Below are 19003 nucleotides of genomic sequence, written 5' to 3' on the forward strand. Positions count from 1 at the left end.
TCATCTGGATCGTGACATCACCTCCCCAATTTAAGAAAGTATTCTTACTTTCATTTATCTCCACGATCCTACATACGACTAAAAAAATCTGCTCCAACGTTGTCCTTTCCTTTGATGGCAACAATCCCGAACCTATACGGCTGTAACAAGAGTGACCATCTCATCAATCGATCATTTGCAATTTTAGACTTTTGCAAATATATCAAAGGTTGATGGTCTGTCTCCAATATAAACTGTTTACCATATAAATACCTTTGAAATTTGTTGATTGCCCATACAATGGCTAGGCATTCTTTCTCGATAGTGGAGTAATTTCGTTCACTAGCTTTCAGTTTTTTACTAGCGTACGATACAGGCAAGGCAATCTAGTATTACCTTCATCCTGTAGCAGTATAGCGCCTACTCCGTTATCAGAAGCATCAGTTTGAAGGATAAATACCTGAGAAAAGTTCGGCAACTTTAAAACAGGAGCTTTTACTAATGCATTCTTCAAACTCGAAAATGCTCTTTCATGATTAGCTTCCCAACGTACCTGATTTGGTTGTCCCTTTTTCGTCAGATCAGTAAGCGGGCTAGCTATATCTGAGAAATTGGGAACAAACTTTCTGTAAAATTCAGCCATGCCAATGAAACTTCTGACTTGTTTCTTTGTTGTAGGTCTATGAACATTTTTGATTACCTCAATTTTATCTGGATTTGGTGAAAGACGATCTGTTCCAACAATGTGACCTAAAACTTCAAGACTGCTATACGCTATATAACACTTTGAGGGTCTTGGTGACAAATTAGCAGATGCCAACCTCTCAAATACACTCTCCAAAACCTCCATATGGTGATTGAAAGAACGTGTGTACACTATAATATCGTCAACAAAGTTATCAACGTTTTCCAACCCCTCTAAAACTTTTCTCATACAACGTACAAAAGTAGCACCACTATTGACCAGGCCAAATGGCAGAACCTTGAATTGGAACAATCCTCTAGGTGTTTGGAATGCTGTTTTGGGTTTTGCAGCATCTACAAGACTTATTTGCCAATATCCCTTGGTTAAATCAATTTTAGATATAAACTGATAACCAGACAACTTTGAAAACATCTCTTCTATATTACCCATCGTTTCTGCATCGAAAATTGTAATACTATTTAAACCTCTGAAATCTATACAAAACCGATTACTCTGATCTTTCTTCTTCACAATCACAAATGGACTTGAATAAGGACTATCTGATCGCTCGATGATATCCATTTCTATCATCTTATCGACTTCCTTATTTACCGTGTCTAGCATAGCATATGGTATGGGATAAGGTTTAAATCGAACAGGATCATCAGAAGTCAACTTGATATCGTGCTGTAGTACATTTGTCCTACCTGGAATATCTGTCAACACGTGTGAGAACTTATATAGTAAACACTGTACCTTAACTGTTTCATTTGCTTTTAAAGCTTCGTTGATATGAACATCTCGTAATGTCTCCTTAGCAACTGCAACAGGCGTTTCGATTAACTCACTTTCGTAATTGTCCACATCGTCTGTATCTTCATTTTCAAGATCTATAACTGATACTGTAGCAACAAAACTTACCTTGTGATCTGGTGCACTAACGCACACGTTAGTTTGCTCACGTTCAACATACAATTTCAACATGTTGACATGAAACATTTTAAGTTTACCTCTCATATCAATTCTGTAATCAAGATCACTTATCTTTTCTACTATAGAGAATGGTCCTTTCCAATGCATCAGCAACTTATTTGCTTTAGTAGGTAGTAGCACCAATACCTTTTGACCTACCTTCATCTTTCTTGACGAGACTTTCTGTTATATATACGTGACTGTTTACGTGAAGCTTTCTCCAAGTTTTGTTTAACCAATTCACAAGTCGATTCCAATCTTTCTCGTAAATTGATAACATACTCGTATGTGGACCTCACTTCAGGATCAGTAATTTCTCTAGTCCACAATTCTTTAAGAATTGTCATTGGACCTCTGACTGGCCAACCATATACCAATTCGAACGGGGAAAATAAAATACTCTCCTGAGGTACTTCTCTGTAGGCAAATAATGCTGGTCCTAAATACTTATCCCAATCTCGCGGACGCTCTGCACATAGTCGCTTCAACATCATCTTCATCGTACCATTAAACCTTTCAACGAGTCCGTTACACATAGGCTGATACGGTGTAGTAGTAAGCTGCCGAAGAGAAATCAGTCTACTCACCTCAGACATTAAATTGGAAGTAAATTGTGCGCCCATATCTGTCAACATCTCTCTTGGAAAACCTACCCTACAAAATATATCAATCAATGCTTCCGCTACCCTTTCTGTCTCGATAGATGGTAACGCTACTCCTTCTGGATACCTTGTAGCGTAATCAACAAGAGTTAGTATATAACGATTTCCTTTATCAGTTACTGGTACTAAAGGTCCAACTATATCTACAGCTACTCTGCGAAAAGGTACATCTATGATAGGGGTTTTACCCAAAGGTGCTCTCACTTGCTTACCTTTTGGTACAGTGCGTTGGCAAATATCACAGGACTGGCAATACCGCTTGACATCGGATTCAACTCCTGGCCAGTAAAACTCTGATAATACACGATATACTGTACGTCGTGTAGCCATATGTCCAGCCATCAATGACTCGTGTGCTAATTTCATGACATCGCTTCTATAAACTTCACTAACGACCAACTGACGGAATAACTTACCATTTTCTACTTTTGGTGACATAAATTCTCTATACACAAGTTTCTTCTTCACTATGTAATTTACTTTTGTACCATTGGTCTTCTCAAAGTTTCTGCCTTCAGCAACATACTGTCTAAGCTTCGACAAACTTGCATCAGATTGCTGTTCATTCTCAATGTCCTCTAGACTAACATCCTTAATACTTCCTGGAACTTTTAATTTCGGATATGGATTATCTCTCTTCTTCGCTTGCTGTCGAGTTACTACACTTACCGACGGAGATATATCGGGATCATAAGGCTCCCTAGCACCATCTATGTTTCCTATAATAACATCATACAATGGTTGTTCCATACACCATGCTTTTACTTCACCTTGATAATAAGGACTGTCTATAGTAATTATAGCTATGGGTACTTTAACACTCGATCCATCAGCTAATACGCATGTCTGATAATCATCTAGGAAACAATCTATACTTACAAGACTTTTCTTTATAACGACTCCATTACATCCTGTATCGCGAAGTACTGTCACAACACGGTTACCTAACTTACCTTTAGCTACAGGCATTTTGATTGATTTCTTTTCACACGGTTCAGGTATTGTAAGACTACTAACCTGTGTAGTAATAATGCTATCAGTTAGAGTAATAACATTACCGCAAATAGGAGTTTCCTTTACTCGTGAACCACTATTCTGTATATTACCAACTTTGTTTTTTAATAATGGACAGTTCGATATCAAGTGATCTGATTTGTTGCACTTAAAGCACTTTCTATCAAATCTGTTTCCACCACCATAACCTCCTGTATGTCTATTTCTATCTCTGTCACTTTGCTTTGGCGGTTCTTGGTTCCGTGCATTGTTGGGTTTTTGAGACGGCTGTGGCTTACCTTTTTGAGTCTGATTTGTAAGTGATACTATATTTACTCGCCTTGCCTCCTTAAATTGATCAGCATACCGAGTCATATCATCTATGGACTTCGGTACTCTCTCTTTCAGAAATAACATTACCTCGTTATTACATATGTGTAAAAACTGATCTCTTAACATAAGATCATAAAGTCCATCAAACGTCTTCAAAACATTAGACATATCAATCCACCTACTAAAATAACTACCCAAACGAACAGAAAACTGTTGAAACGTTTCACCAAACTCTGGACGACAAGATCTAAACTTCTGCTTAAAACCATCTTCAGTCATGTTATACCTCTTCAACAAACATGTCTTAAGAGCATCATAATCTAATGCTTGATCTGATGGCAGCAAAGCGTACACATTTAATGCATTACCTTTAAGAAGTGCACTCAAATGAGTGGCCCATATTGATTTGTCCCATTTTTGTCGAGCCTGCAACTTTTGTTGCAGAAAGCTCGACATAGGGATAGAGATCCGGCGGCGGCGGCGGCGGCGGCGGCTACGGCGGCGGCTACGGCGGCGGCGTTAGCTAACTTCTTAAAAGGTTTATATTTTAGAAGGTGAAAGACCTGGATGCTTCATACTTTGTATATAGATGCCTCATGTTACGAAGTTTCGATCAGTCACATGTCCAATGTCCTTGACCTCATTTTCATGGTTCAGTGACCACTTGAAAAAAAAGTTCAGAATTTTTGTAATGTTGAATTCTCTCTTATTATAAGTAATAGGATAACTATATTTGGTATGTGCATACCTTGCAAGGTCCTCATGCCCGTCAGACAGTTTTCACTTGACCTCGACCTCATTTCATGGATCAGTGAACAAGGTTAAGTTTTGGTGGTCAAGTCCATATCTCAGATACTATAAGCAATAGGGCTAGTATATTTGGTGTATGGAAGGACTGGAAGGTGTACATGTCCAACTGGCAGGTGTCATCTGACCTTGACCTCATTTTCATGGTTCAGTGGTTATAGTTAAGTTTTTGTGTTTTGGTCTGTTTTTCTCATACTTTATGCAATAGGTCTACTATATTTGTTGTATGGAATGATTGTAAGGTGTACATGTCTAGCGGGCAGATGTTATCTGACCTTGACCTCATTTTCATGGTTCAGTGGTCAAAGTTAAGTTTTTAAGTTTTGGTCTTTTTATGTAATTTTATATGCCAAAGTTCAGCTATATTTGGTGTATGGAAATATATTATGATCTATATGTCAGTCCCGCAGATTTATTTGACCATGACCTCAATTGCACGGTTCATTGCACAGTGTTAAGTTTTTGTGTTTTGGTCTATTTTTCTTAAACTATAATAAGTAATAGGTCAACTATATTTGTTGTATGGAAGCTTTGTTAGCTGTACATGTCTGCCTGGCATGGTTCATCTGACCTTGACCTCATTTTCATGGTTCATTGGTCTTTGTTTAGCTACTTGGTTAATGTTAAGTTTATGTGACAGTTGTAATAAAGCTTTATACTTAGGACTATCAACATAATATCAATGATTAGTAAAGAAGGCGAGACATTTCAGTGTGTGCACTCTTGTTGCGATATAGCATACCTTTCATAACGACGCAAATATGCATCCATATCATCAGTACCTTCCTCAAAAGGAGGTAGTTTAGGTACCTTTGAGGGGTTAACATTACCTTTTTCTTCCCTGTGTTTTTCAGTTTCAAATAAACGAGTATTATCTAGCCTTTTCAATTCCAATTCATGTTCTAATCTTACCTTTTCAACTTCCCATTCTTCCTTCTCTCTTTCTCTTTCAAAACGTCTATCATCGCGTTGTTTCGCCTGTTGTGACTCAATGAACCTAATTAAATCTTCATTGGCTAACCCCAATGACTCACCATACTGTCGTAACTCTTTTAGACTCTCCATGATTGATTCCTGCTAATATGACTTGCTATGTAACAATAAACTAGACCAAGGACAATGCTAAATATATCACATATCTATATCTCGTAACACTACGCTTTAGTATCACAGTTGACCATAGCCTGGTCCACAAGTGTCAATCGCAACACAAAATAAACAATAGCCTTAGTCTACATTTACTCTAAATAACAATACCTACATTAAATCTACTGTTTGTACTTGCAGCGTGCAACAACACCGAGGCAATGTAGTGTAGAAATTTTACAAATTCTGAGGTTCCAAACTATCAGGATTCTGTCGACATTACAGTTTCTGAAAAATACAATAGTAAGCTTTACTACACGTTATAAATGTATATTCAATGTATAAAACAAATAATAATTCTTCTATAGAAAATATAAATTTAACTTCAAAATGTATAAGAAAAAAACAACACTTCAGACTTATCCCACTTCTGAAACCAATTGTCACGGACGGACGGATGGATAAGTCTTTCAGTGCTATTTTACAATATTGACTAAAGAATCAACGATTAGAATAAATAAATTATTTAATAAACAAACCAAAAAAAACCAATGAAGAAGAAAATATACATCAAATTATTCTAAACATTAAAGTTCAAATAAATAGTTCAACAGCTTCTGTAGTTTGTATATCCAGATTACTTCCCTTTGTATCGTTATGACGGTTATGGTATCGTTATGACGGTTATGGTATCGTGCACGACAGTTCCACTATAATATGTAGATATGTTGTTTGATGAATTATGTATGAATGCGTTCAATCCATATGACCACTCCTTAACACCGGGTATCGGGTCTGAGAGTAAAGAAATGAATTCAAGAATCGCTTTGCAATGAATGAACCACGTGAGACGATTGCATTTATTTAAATTATTAACCATATTGAGCCTCTTGTTTGTTTATAATACATAAAGCAGGTAACAGAATTCACCAAGAATATTGGACCGTACTACAGCTCGATTTAATGACTCACAGCCGACCTCTTAGGAAAAGATGCACAAACGGTGACAAAACATAAAGAACAATGCTTGATCAGGATAGTCTGAATTGGTACACACATAAATGTTATAGATTTAAAACTGCTAATATTTTAATAACTTCGGTCCCTATCCAGACAATTTGTTTTGAATTAAAATCTGCACCGTCTAAATACCAATTTGATTATTTCGTCAACTGGGGAATACAAGTCTAAACATAGTTTGATAGTAAGTTTAGAGTGTGCACTTTAAAAACAGAAGCTTGTTGTAGCTACCTTAAATTGCAAGGCAAGAAACCTGAAAATTAGAAATATCACGACCGGTCCCATTTGCCATAAAGAAAGTTTAGAAACCGAGAAAGTGTGTTCTACTCGGAATGCCATTCGAAAGTCTGATTATCTCTTTGGGAAATCCGTCTTCCTTAAGGGGGTACCCAACACTAAACACCAAAAAAAACCTGTCGTTTAATTTTTCTTGTTTTTATCCCATTGATAAACTAGGTTAAGCTAAACATTTTGTAAAAATTTCGAAGGATTTGAACCATACGTTAAAAAGTTTTGGCAACTCGAATATGACATATTTTGCATGCTAATATTAGCATAATTTTGAGGTTTCAGAAATATGGGTATAGGGGTATATATGTTAAAAAAAAAAAAAAATGATCCTAAATTGACAAAAGCATAGTTAATAGTGAAAACTTAGGCAAATATTAGTTCACCAGTTCCATTTGCGTGTATTTTTTTTATTCTGGATTTAAATTTTTGTCCGAATTAAAAAACGGGGGTCTTAAATTCAGCCCGCAAAAATGACTTTTTTGGGTCCAGTATTTGAAGACGAAATTAAAAAAAAAATGTGTTGTTTATTTTTTTTTAAAAACTAACCATTTGTACTGCTATATTAGTTTGTTAAATTTGTAAAATATTATAAACTTTTAACCACCAGATTTTTTTCAATTTTATTTTTTTTATAATACCACCACCCTCAATAAATAAGAGCAATTTCCATTCTGATAGTATATTTGGGGCATAATTTTCTTGTCTTTTGACCTAGGGCTTAGATATTTTGTATGTTGACGTAATATCATGAGGTAGAGTGTCACATTTCATGATGACTTCATGTGACCTTGTAATTTGACCTCAAGGTCAAATAAATGTATTTTTTGATAGAATAAAAAAACAAGGCCATATGCATTTTTTTGTCTTTTGACATAGGTCTTGCATCTTTCGTATGAGGATGTATAAAAAGAGATGGAGTGTCCTGTGTTGTGATGACCTTCATGTGACCTTATATTTGACCTCAAGGTCAATTTTACTTTTTACTATAAACACTCTACCATGCCATGTTGTCTTTTGACCTTGGCCTTAGATCTTTGGTATGTAGATGAATCATCATCAGATAATGTGTGTTGCACCATGATGACCTTCATGTGTTCTCAATTTGACCATAAAGTCAACTTAATGTAGTTTTTTTTTGCATGAAAATTACCAAGCCATAACTTTTGACCTTGTTCTTACATCTTTGGTCTATTAGATGGGTTAACATGAAGTGGTGTGTTCCTTGCAATTTTGACCATCATGAGACTTTAAATGGTTCTTATTTTTTTTAGTAGCTTCAGAGAAATAGTTTTTGGCATATCTATATGATAGGGTACAATATCCAACCACTAGTAGACGAAAAATGGCAAATTCTTTATTATTCAGTGTCAATTGAACTGGGACAATAACTCAAAATATAAAATTATAATGCAGGGAATTAATTTTTCATATAACTTTGTTTTATGTACACACTAATTGCATTCTTACCACCTTCTAAGTTTCATTAAATTATGTTGTGCCGTTTGAACTAACAAGAAAAGGACAGACAAACTGACAGACTAAAACATCTTATCCCTGGCAAATACATTGTGTTGGGAGAATAATAAAACAAGTATTCGGGTTGACACAGTCAGGTTATAAGAAAACGCAGACAGATATTTATTTTTTGGCCATACAAAATTCATTCCTCAGTCTGAAAGTAGTCCTGAATGCATTTCACACTCTTTGGTGGTATCTTATGGTCCTGTAAAACAAATTTCAATCCATTTACATCTCGTACAGATGCCAGTTTGAGGTGTTTCAACGATATACCATCTTTTGCTAGTTGCATGCAAACTGGCCTTGAAACAATTTTACTACTTAGTAAGCCAGAGTAGGAGTCCATGCAATTGTGGTATGACATGGCAAATACATCATCAGATTTCACTAGTAAAGCAAGTTTACTGTCATATAATGTTTTTAATGAATCCACATCCTCTATTGCATTGTGGGCGAGGTAATTTTCTCCTACAAACTGTTTGACAAGAGTCTGCTGCTTAAAATTTTCTACATCATGTTTGGGAATATACTTTCTAGCCACTTTCATTGTGTCAATAAAACCTTTCACTGTTTCACAAAATGTCGAAAACAAATTATATTCTTTCAATTTGTTAACAATTACAGGAATGTCAAAGTTACAAATGTTATGACCTAATATTATTGGCTGATTCTGTTCCTTTAAAAAATGTATGAAATCAAGTAGAGCTTTATGAAGTGATACCGGTTCAACTATTTGTCCTCGAACATACATTTTATTCGTTCCATGGCTGTAAGTTATACCAGTTATCTTACTGGCCTCAATCTGAATGTCCACTCTTGGAATGACATACCTATTAAAACTATTTGAATATGACTTAGCTGCTATTTGAATGATGTCGCTATTCCTTCCCAAGCCTGTTGTTTCTAAATTAAAAAAAACTTTGCATTCAGTGCCATCAATATTAAAAGGAAGTGGAATTTCTGTGGTAAGCTCAGGGTCCTGTTGTTGATCAAACTCCATTTGAGATCCATAGGTTTTACCTTCTCTTACAAGATGTTTACGCTCATTTGTATTGCGGTTCCTTTTCTTTTGTATACGGTCGACTTTTACAGCCGAAATTGCCATCGTAAATTCTCCAGGAGAGAGGTTTGCTGCTTCATTGATCTAAACAAAAATTGCAACATAATTAAAATGTTATACACATATGCATTAAAATATTAAAAATCATGAAAAAAACAGTAATCTCCATCTTGAACACAAATTTTGACCTATAATTGTAACTCTTTTTTTATTGTGACTTGGATGGATAGTTGATTCATTAACACACATACCACATCTTCTTATTTATAAAGATAATAATTTGAGAAGAAAGTCAAAGATAATTGAGTTACATACTAGATAAACATAATTTGTGACTGTAAATTGTACAATTTATATCTGCAGGGCTAAAAAAGCAATACTGTTACAGTAATCTCCTTGTATATAAACATTGGATGCAACATGTAACATGGTTTCAAAAGATAAAATTTATTAAGGGAGAATGTGTAAGATATCATAAATGCCTCCGCTGTAGCTTTGCAATTTTCCAAGTTAAAAAGGGACAGAACTATAGATTGACAAATGAGTCACAACACAAATTTGAACTCTGTCTGAGTGTTGTGATTCTTATATGTATCAGTTATATAAAGTCAAACTAATGTTAGAGTAAGGAAACAACACAATTTGCAATTTTCCAAGTTATAAAGGGGCATGACTCTAGAACATTAAGTGTGACTCACTTTCCCTGATTAGGCAAACTTCAGTTAAAACTTCAGTTAGAGTGAGGTAAGGAAAGAGGATAAGAGTATGGTCAGACGGACGAAAAGTCATGGAGTGGACATACACAGAGTACTAGAAATTTAATTTTCATGAACTTTAGGTCAAGGTCTTATTTACCAATCCTGGAACTTGAGACAAGTAATATACCCACATACTTCAAATTCATTATATGCTACATCAAAAGATTAATAAAGTTATGGTCTGAACAGGCTTTTCTGAGAAGATGAAGAAGAAGAAAGAAATAGAAAGGGAAAGAAAATGAAGAAAATGAAGAAATCGTATTCAAACACTATGTCATCCTTCATTCAAAAATAAGATGTAAAAATTTTCATAGTTACCTTGGATAAGTAGCCATATCCTTCATTTTTCTGAAGCACAGCTGCAGATAGCCTATTCTGAAGTGAGCATGATCCACCATAATGTCTAAAAAAGAGTATGAAGAACTATTTAAGTACATTAAAATATATTCCCCTCTTCATTTATTTGAACTTGATGTCAAAGGTGCAGGTAACAGTAACATACCAACTCACAAAATATGAAGACTCTTTGCAAAAGATTAATATTTTTAGATAAAGTTTTACTATGATAGTAATAACTACCTCCATTGAAAACTAATAAACTGCAACCTGCCTGACAAGAAAATTAAGTTTTACATGTATTTTTTTTTATTGTTATTGGCTTTCAACTAGCTGTCAGTAATTGCAATGTTACATATTTGTTTATCATTTATTTTCTTTTTTACATTAATTTTGCCGTTAGTTTTCTTGTTCAAATTGTGTTGACTGTTGTACTTTGACATATGTATAATTGGTTTCTCTTTATAAATTGTGACTTGGATAGAAGAGGTGTCTCATTGACACTATTACCACATCTTCGTATATAAATTTGTGATTTGGGGCCTTTTATAGCTAACTTTTTTCATATGAGAATTGCTCATTGTTAAAGGCCTTACTGTAACCATAGCTGTTAATTTCTGAGTCATTTGGTCTATTGTATAGAGGTGTTTTATTGGTACAGTAATCATACGACATATTTTTTTTATACTTATATTCATTGTTGCTTAAGAATGGGAACTGAAATGCATTTAATTTAATACCAAATAATTATAAATTACCTTGATTTAGGTGCCTTTACAGATACAATCTGGTTAAAGCTTTCATTTGACTGTGTAGATCCAAGATCATTTAAAGAATTACTCCTACCAATCATTTTTGTCACTAAATTATTCAATTCAACCTTTAATCCTTCAGACTTGAGTGGTTTCCCATTTGGTAAACTTTTATACCTGAAATGGAGATGAATGAAAATAAAGTTTACATTTCAAATTTGAATTTGCACAAAATACTTAACCTGAAACTTTAGTGTTAGCATATATGCTCTATATTTCTGTAAATGGGCAGATCAAGAAATTTTAAAATAGTGGCAGGAGGTGTTAAGAAAAAAGGGGAGGTCTTAGAAAAAAGAGGGCGCAGCTTAATACAACTGCAGAGGTCTGACTTTAAATCAAAAATCTAAATACATGGTTAGATTCAGCATATAAAAGAACCTGATATATTCCTCTTTTTTTAAAAATCAAATAAATTTCAATTTGGACCCTTTGGACCTCAATGTGGGCCAATTTAAATGGGGCTCAAAATTATAAAAACTTAATACACGGTTAGATTCAGCATATCAAAGAACCCCATATAAATGATATATATTAAATTTTTGCCATAAATCCAAAAACTTAATACACGGTTAGGTTCAGCATATTAAAGAATAAATTTTTATGATTGACATATGTATAATTGGTTTCTTTTTACAAATTGTGACTTGGATGGAAGAGGTGTCATTGGCACTCATACCACATCTTCTTATATCTATTATTTTTTTGAGAAATAAGACAATACAGAAAATGATATGTTGTCAATACCAGTATAGAAGATCTTACATAAATTTTTCTGGATTTTGATGATAGCTACACCAGTCAGCATCTTTACAATTTTCATGTGATCCAAAAATATGTGGTACAATTCTTTGCAGCCCAATCTTAATGTCATCTTCATTGTCACCTCCCTTAATGGCATACATAAAGCACCTCAAAATATATTGTTTTGTTTCATCCTTTAGCAATTCTTTGTAACTGCAAAATAAGAAACAAATAATGAATGTAAAAAAGCTCTTGAATACCGAATACGTTCGAAAATGTATATCACATATACAGGTGAAATTGGTATATTGCTTTTAAGGTAAACGCTTTTCATGATTTACTTCGTAAGTCAATAGTATTTTTACTTTATAACGATTTCAGCATTCCAACTGCTACTTACAATATCCAGAAACTCAGCATCTGCTCCAAATCCTATGGCGTTTACATATCTTAATGTCTACATTACGCCCGTTCAGTGTCCCGTTACATATTGTCGCCAACAACTGTAATGTGTCCTGTCACATAATCTGCATCAACATGGTTATCAAGCAGGACGATTGAAATCGGCACTACTAGTATATAGGTTTAATGGTGATCAACACGATTAAATTGAAGGACACAACATCGTTGTGTGTCAACAGACCGTCGACATTATTTTGTGGAATTTGATCCTTATGGATACCAAAACAATATGTAGTTCTCTGATTTATAGATGAACCAATTGTGTCCAATCCTCTTTTGGGATATTTTGACTGAAGAGGTATTCAAATGGCAGGCGATATGTATAAAGAAGGTGACCCTGTATTATGAGATGTTGAGGTTCACTTATTTTCTTATTCTAATGAGTCCTCTTGTTCAAAGTTGTCTCATTGGAAATAATGCAACTTCTGCTAATTTTTAACAGAACAAGGTTTGAACATCGGTAAATAACTGTTGGTTATAATAACCGATTAAGAAACATTTAAACGTTTTGGCTTTCAAATATTTGAAGGTAAATCCGGAAAAGTGCAGCAGACTCATGAACAGTTGTTATCCATTCGTTTGATGTTTATGAGCTTTTGATTTTGCCATTTGATTGGAACCTTTATTTTGAGTTTTCCTTGGAGTTCAGTATGTTTGAGATTTTACTTTTTATCAATCTGATGTTTTCATTTTATAAGTTGTGTTTTACAATGTCATGTGTACTATTGTTTTTCTGTTTGTCTTTTTCATTTTTAGCCATGGCGTTGTCAGTTTGTTTTAGATTTATGAGTTTGACTGTCCCTTTGGTATCTTTCGTCCCTCTTCTGTGGGAACAAACTGTGCGCCTCTTCTTGCCGACTTCTTCTTATTTTCATATGAATCGGAGTTCCTTCAGACACTTGTCAAAAACAAGAGGATCAAAGAAGCCAGATTATTTAATTTCACTTTCAGATATATTGATGATGTTCTTTCCATACACAATTCAAACTTTTCTGATTGGGTTCAATTAATATATCCCTCAGAAGTAGAAATTAAAGAAACAACAGATACCGCCTCATTTTTAGACTTATATCTCGAATTTGACTTAGACAGTCATCTCAGTACCAGAATCTATGACAAACGACACGATTTTAATTTTGAAATTATAAATAACCCCCACCTTAGTAGCAATATACCAACTTCACCTGCATATGGGATATATATTTCCCAACTTATTCGATACTCAAGAGCTTGCGGTTCCCACTCAGACTTTGTAAAACGTCATCAGTGTCTGAGTAGAAAGTTGATGCACCACTGGTATGTCAAAGAACGTCTCGTCCTTTTTCAAAAAAAAATTATCGGAAGGTACCAAGACCTGCTAGATAAATTTCCCGTATCAATTTCACAAATAATACATGATGGTCTTGGTGTATATATTCTGCGTACTGATGTTGTTTATTATCTTAACAACGTGTTATATTGTTCTTTCATTTGTCTTTGTTCTGTTATAAACATAACTTTTACTGTTGGATTGTTTTATGTGATATCCATTTAACGTGGCTCGGTACTTAAACATCTCGTCAATGTGTTTGTATTATCTTTCATTTTTCGCTAGTGTTGTTTGTACATCCGACTGTTTTGTGTTTCTTTGGTTCTTATAACGTGACTCTGTACTTTAAAAGATCCCGTCAATATGATATTGTTCGTTCTATTATATGTCATTATGATATATTTCTATTATGAATTACAAAAAACGTTGAACCACAAACGTCAAAATCATTCAATCGCGTAGTGGAATGAACTATTTGTGGGTTCTTATAAATTCTATATAACTTTAGGACTATTTTAAATATCGGTCTATTTCTGAAATTAATTCTTACATACTTTGATTTTTTAACCCTGTATGCTAACATTGCCCACGTGTAATTTTTAAATTGTTTGTATATACTTTGAACGAAAAATTTATGTGACGTATAAAATTTTCTGACGTCAGACACGCAAATCAATGAATGTGTTTGTAGATTTTGTGAAATTGTTCCTTTTAAAATTGTTACACGATGATGACTGTTGTACCCATATTTTTGACTATTTTATTTATTATGTCTGTTTAGTTCACATATCATTGTAAATATAACGTAATTTGACAAGACTGTCATCAAAGTGAGAGGTTTAGCGCTTTAAAGCCAGGTTTAATTCACCATTTTCTACATTTGACAAATGCCTGTACTATGTCAGGAATATGACAGTTCTTGTCCATTCGTTTTTCATGTTTTTTGTCATTTGATTTTGCCATGTGATAATGGACTTTCCGATTGGATTTTCTTCTGAGGTCAGTATTTTTGTGATTTTAATTGTTGGTACTGACGTTGTTTATCATCTAAATAACTCACACAACTCTGTCAATATAATTGAACTTTGTGTGACTGCCATACAAGTCAGGAGTCGATTTCACAAAAACAAACTTACGACAAAGATTGATCGTAAGTCAGGAACAATTCAGTGTACTTACGATTCATCTGTCGTAAGTTGTTTTGTGAAGTCGACTCAATTAAGAGTTTTAGCCATCTATACAACTAGGTCTAATACGCAATTTCTATGTATGAAGAAAAACCAACAGTCCTAGACATAAAAAACGAAGAATAAAATATGGAAACAATACTTCATAAATTTTACTTGTCCCAATCTATTTTCTGAACTTTCCTACATCATGAACTATCAAAGTCAAACACTAAAAAGCCAAGGATGTATAAGAAACTAAATAATTGATCAGCTTTATGACGAAAATGGCATAATGATGATAGTTTAATACATCTAATGTCAAATCTGCTTGAGGGGGATGAAACTTTAGTTTCTAATAATCTATAAATGTTTGAACGTACATTTTAAGAATTTTTTTTATATTCCATGTCAGTAGTACTCAGTACTAAAGTACTGACTACAGTACCAAAGTACTGACTACAGTACCAAAGTACTGACTACAGTACCAAAGTACTGACTACAGTACCAAATTACTGACTACTAATTTGACAATACACTCGGGGACTGGTAGTTCACCAGCAGCTGTATCCACCCAGTGCTGTAAACAAAATTAAATCAACACTTTTTAAATTCTATTCGTACGACACTCTTTTCTAGATTTACCTTCACAGGAAAGTTTACATCTAATTAATCGATCACAGGGACGTATGTTAAACTGGTCAAAGATATCAGGATAACAAGTTCGTACGCGTTTCGTCTACGAAAGTGAAGCTCTGATAAAAAGTAGTTATAAAGATCAAATAAGGTACGAAGTAGAAGAGCGTTGAAGACCCAAAAGGTCTAAAAGGTTTTTTTTTCAAATACAGCTAAGATAAGCTATTCATGGAGTAGGGAATCCTTAGTATTTCGAAAGGTTTTGTTAACAGTTGATTAACAATTATGCCTTTATCAATGATTGTTCATGTCAAAACATCTAAGTATTACTGGGCTTGTTATACTTTCGGCCAAGTGCCCATAACTAAACATCTTATAAAAACAATAATTAAAATTTTGTTCTGCAGTCCATCGTATGATAGAAGAATGAAGAGCATTCATATAACTCTATTCAGTGTCCATTACAAACATGATTTGTTGGATCATCCAACAGTACTGTAAACTGTTATGGTGAAGATCAGATACATACGGTTGATCATCCAACAGTACTGTAAACTGTTATGGTGAAGATCAGATGCATACGGTTGATCATCCAACAGTACTGTAAACTGTTATGGTGAAGATCAGATGCATACGGTTGATCATCCAACAGTACTGTAAACTGTTATGGTGAAGATCAGATACATACGGTTGATCATCCAACAGTACTGTAAACTGTTATGGTGAAGATCAGATACATACGGTTGATCATCCAACAGTACTGTAAACTGTTATGGTGAAGATCAGATACATACGGTTGATCATCCAACAGTACTGTAAACTGTTATGGTGAAGATCAGATACATACGGTTGATCATCCAACAGTACTGTAAACTGTTATGGTGAAGATCAGATACATACGGTTGGTCATCCAACAGTACTGTAAACTGTTATGGTGAAGATCAGATACATACGGTTGATCATCCAACAGTACTGTAAACTGTTATGGTGAAGATCAGATACATACGGTTGATCATCCAACAGTACTGTAAACTGTTATGGTGAAGATCAGATACATACGGTTGATCATCCAACAGTACTGTAAACTGTTATGGTGAAGATCAGATGCATACGGTTGATCATCCAACAGTACTGTAAACTGTTATGGTGAAGATCAGATACATACGGTTGATCATCCAACAGTACTGTAAACTGTTATGGTGAAGATCAGATACATACGGTTGATCATCCAACAGTACTGTAAACTGTTATGGTGAAGATCAGATACATACGGTTGATCATCCAACAGTACTGTAAACTGTTATGGTGAAGATCAGATACATACGGTTGATCATCCAACAGTACTGTAAACTGTTATGGTGAAGATCAGATACATACGGTTGATCATCCAACAGTACTGTAAACTGTTATGGTGAAGATCAGATACATACGGTTGATCATCCAACAGTACTGTAAACTGTTATGGTGAAGATCAGATACATACGGTTGATCATTCAACAGTACTGTAAACTGTTATGGTGAAGATCAGATACATACGGTTGATCATCCAACAGTACTGTAAACTGTTATGGTGAAGATCAGATACATACGGTTGATCATCCAACAGTACTGTAAACTGTTATGGTGAAGATCAGATACATACGGTTGATCATCCAACAGTACTGTAAACTGTTATGGTGAAGATCAGATACATACGGTTGATCATCCAACAGTACTGTAAACTGTTATGGTGAAGATCAGATACATACGGTTGATCATCCAACAGTACTGTAAACTGTTATGGTGAAGATCAGATACATACGGTTGATCATCCAGCAGTACTGTAAACTGTTATGGTGAAGATCAGATACATACGGTTGATCATCCAACAGTACTGTAAACTGTTATGGTGAAGATCAGATACATACGGTTGCTGGATGAGGCCATTTCACCTTTTCGCGTTTTCGTGTTTTTCTCCTTTCACTTTGCAAACGCGAAATCGATAAATCGGGAAAACAGGAATTAAGTAAATCGAGAAATCGAGTATTCGAGAAAGCGAAAACACGACTTCCAGAAATCAAACGTTTTCGCGTCTTTGCTCTCCTGATTTCTAGATTTCGATTTCTCGTAAGTGAAAGGAGAAAACGATAAAACGATAAAAGACGAAATGGCCATATCCGGCAACCATAGATACAGTCTATTCAATCAATCCACCATTTGCTAAAAAATCAAGTGTTCAAAGGGTGGTAACTCTTTTTCTAAAAATAACAAATTTAATTCCTATTCGTTTTTATTAAAAAGATAAATTTGTAACGAATCATTGAAGAGAATGAAATATTTCTGAATGTTTACCTGTTTGACATATTTATGTGTTATTTTTGAAAAAAGCATCTTCAAGTTTTATGTTGACTTATCGAGGAAGTTTTTAATTTAATCTTGGTATATATGATTAGTTTATTCAACCACAATTGTATCTTTCCCATATCATTATTTTTGTCTGATATATTTAGTATAAAAACAGTATTTCACTAAATATACACGAGAAAAAATACCCATATTATTTTATAATAAATAACTTATCTATCAGTCTGTATAGGGCATTTAGGAATTTAAATGTTTGTTTCGTATGTACCATTTTTTTAATGTTCGTTATTTTTTTTTGTATTCAGATTAAAACAGAAAGGATCATGTTTACTGTTTTACACAAGTCGAATCAAATAGTTATCAAAGGTACCAGGATTTTAATTTAGTACGTCAGACGCGCGTTTCGTCTACATAAGACTCATCAGTGACGCTCATACAATTTGTATTTGTAGTCTTTACGTTAATATATCGTTTATACTCAAAAGATCTCATACAGATATCAGGTTCCTACTTTGATGCGCGTTTTGTCAACAGGAGACTCATCAGTGACGTCCCAAATCAAATGATAAAACACATCAAACGAATGGACAACATCTGTCATAGTCCTGACTTAGTACAGGAATTTTCAAATGTAGAAAATGGTGGATTGAACCTGGTTTAATAGCGCTAAACTTCTGACTTGTAGGACAGTCGCATCAAATTCCATTATATTTTAATTATGTGTGAACAAAACAGACTTAATACGCCACTGTCTGTGGTGACGTTTGTTATTCTGAGGTTTACATGTTTAAATGTACTATTATATAATACAATGGTGCGTTTGTCTGTGCTGTTTGTTCTTGTGTGTGTTTGTACTGTATTCCTATAACGTAGTGTTGTCATTTTAGTGATATTTATTTTAACATTGTCATATAAACAGTAGGTTTTTGCTGGCCATAGAACCAGGGTCATTCAACCCACTATTTTTTCTGAAAACGTCCTGAACCAAGTCCAGGATATGGCAGTTGTAATCAAAGAGTCCGTTTCGATGTATG

General features: G+C 34.3%; 1 protein-coding gene across 1 annotated transcript; it reads right to left on the reverse strand.

The window, feature by feature from the left end:
* Nucleotides 1-8488: 8488 nt before the first annotated feature.
* Nucleotides 8489-12262, reverse strand: LOC143076955 (uncharacterized). The gene is made up of 5 exons (XM_076252851.1): nucleotides 12075-12262; nucleotides 11259-11429; nucleotides 10483-10567; nucleotides 9437-9490; nucleotides 8489-8551 (listed from the first exon to the last, which is right to left on the reverse strand). Exons 1-5 carry the CDS (start codon nucleotides 12212-12214, stop codon nucleotides 8489-8491), a joined length of 513 nt encoding a protein of 170 aa, XP_076108966.1. The 5' UTR covers nucleotides 12215-12262.
* Between the last annotated feature and the right edge of the window lie 6741 nt (nucleotides 12263-19003).

This window comes from Mytilus galloprovincialis, chromosome 5, assembly GCF_965363235.1.
Source record: "Mytilus galloprovincialis chromosome 5, xbMytGall1.hap1.1, whole genome shotgun sequence".
NCBI lineage: Eukaryota > Metazoa > Mollusca > Bivalvia > Mytilida > Mytilidae > Mytilus > Mytilus galloprovincialis.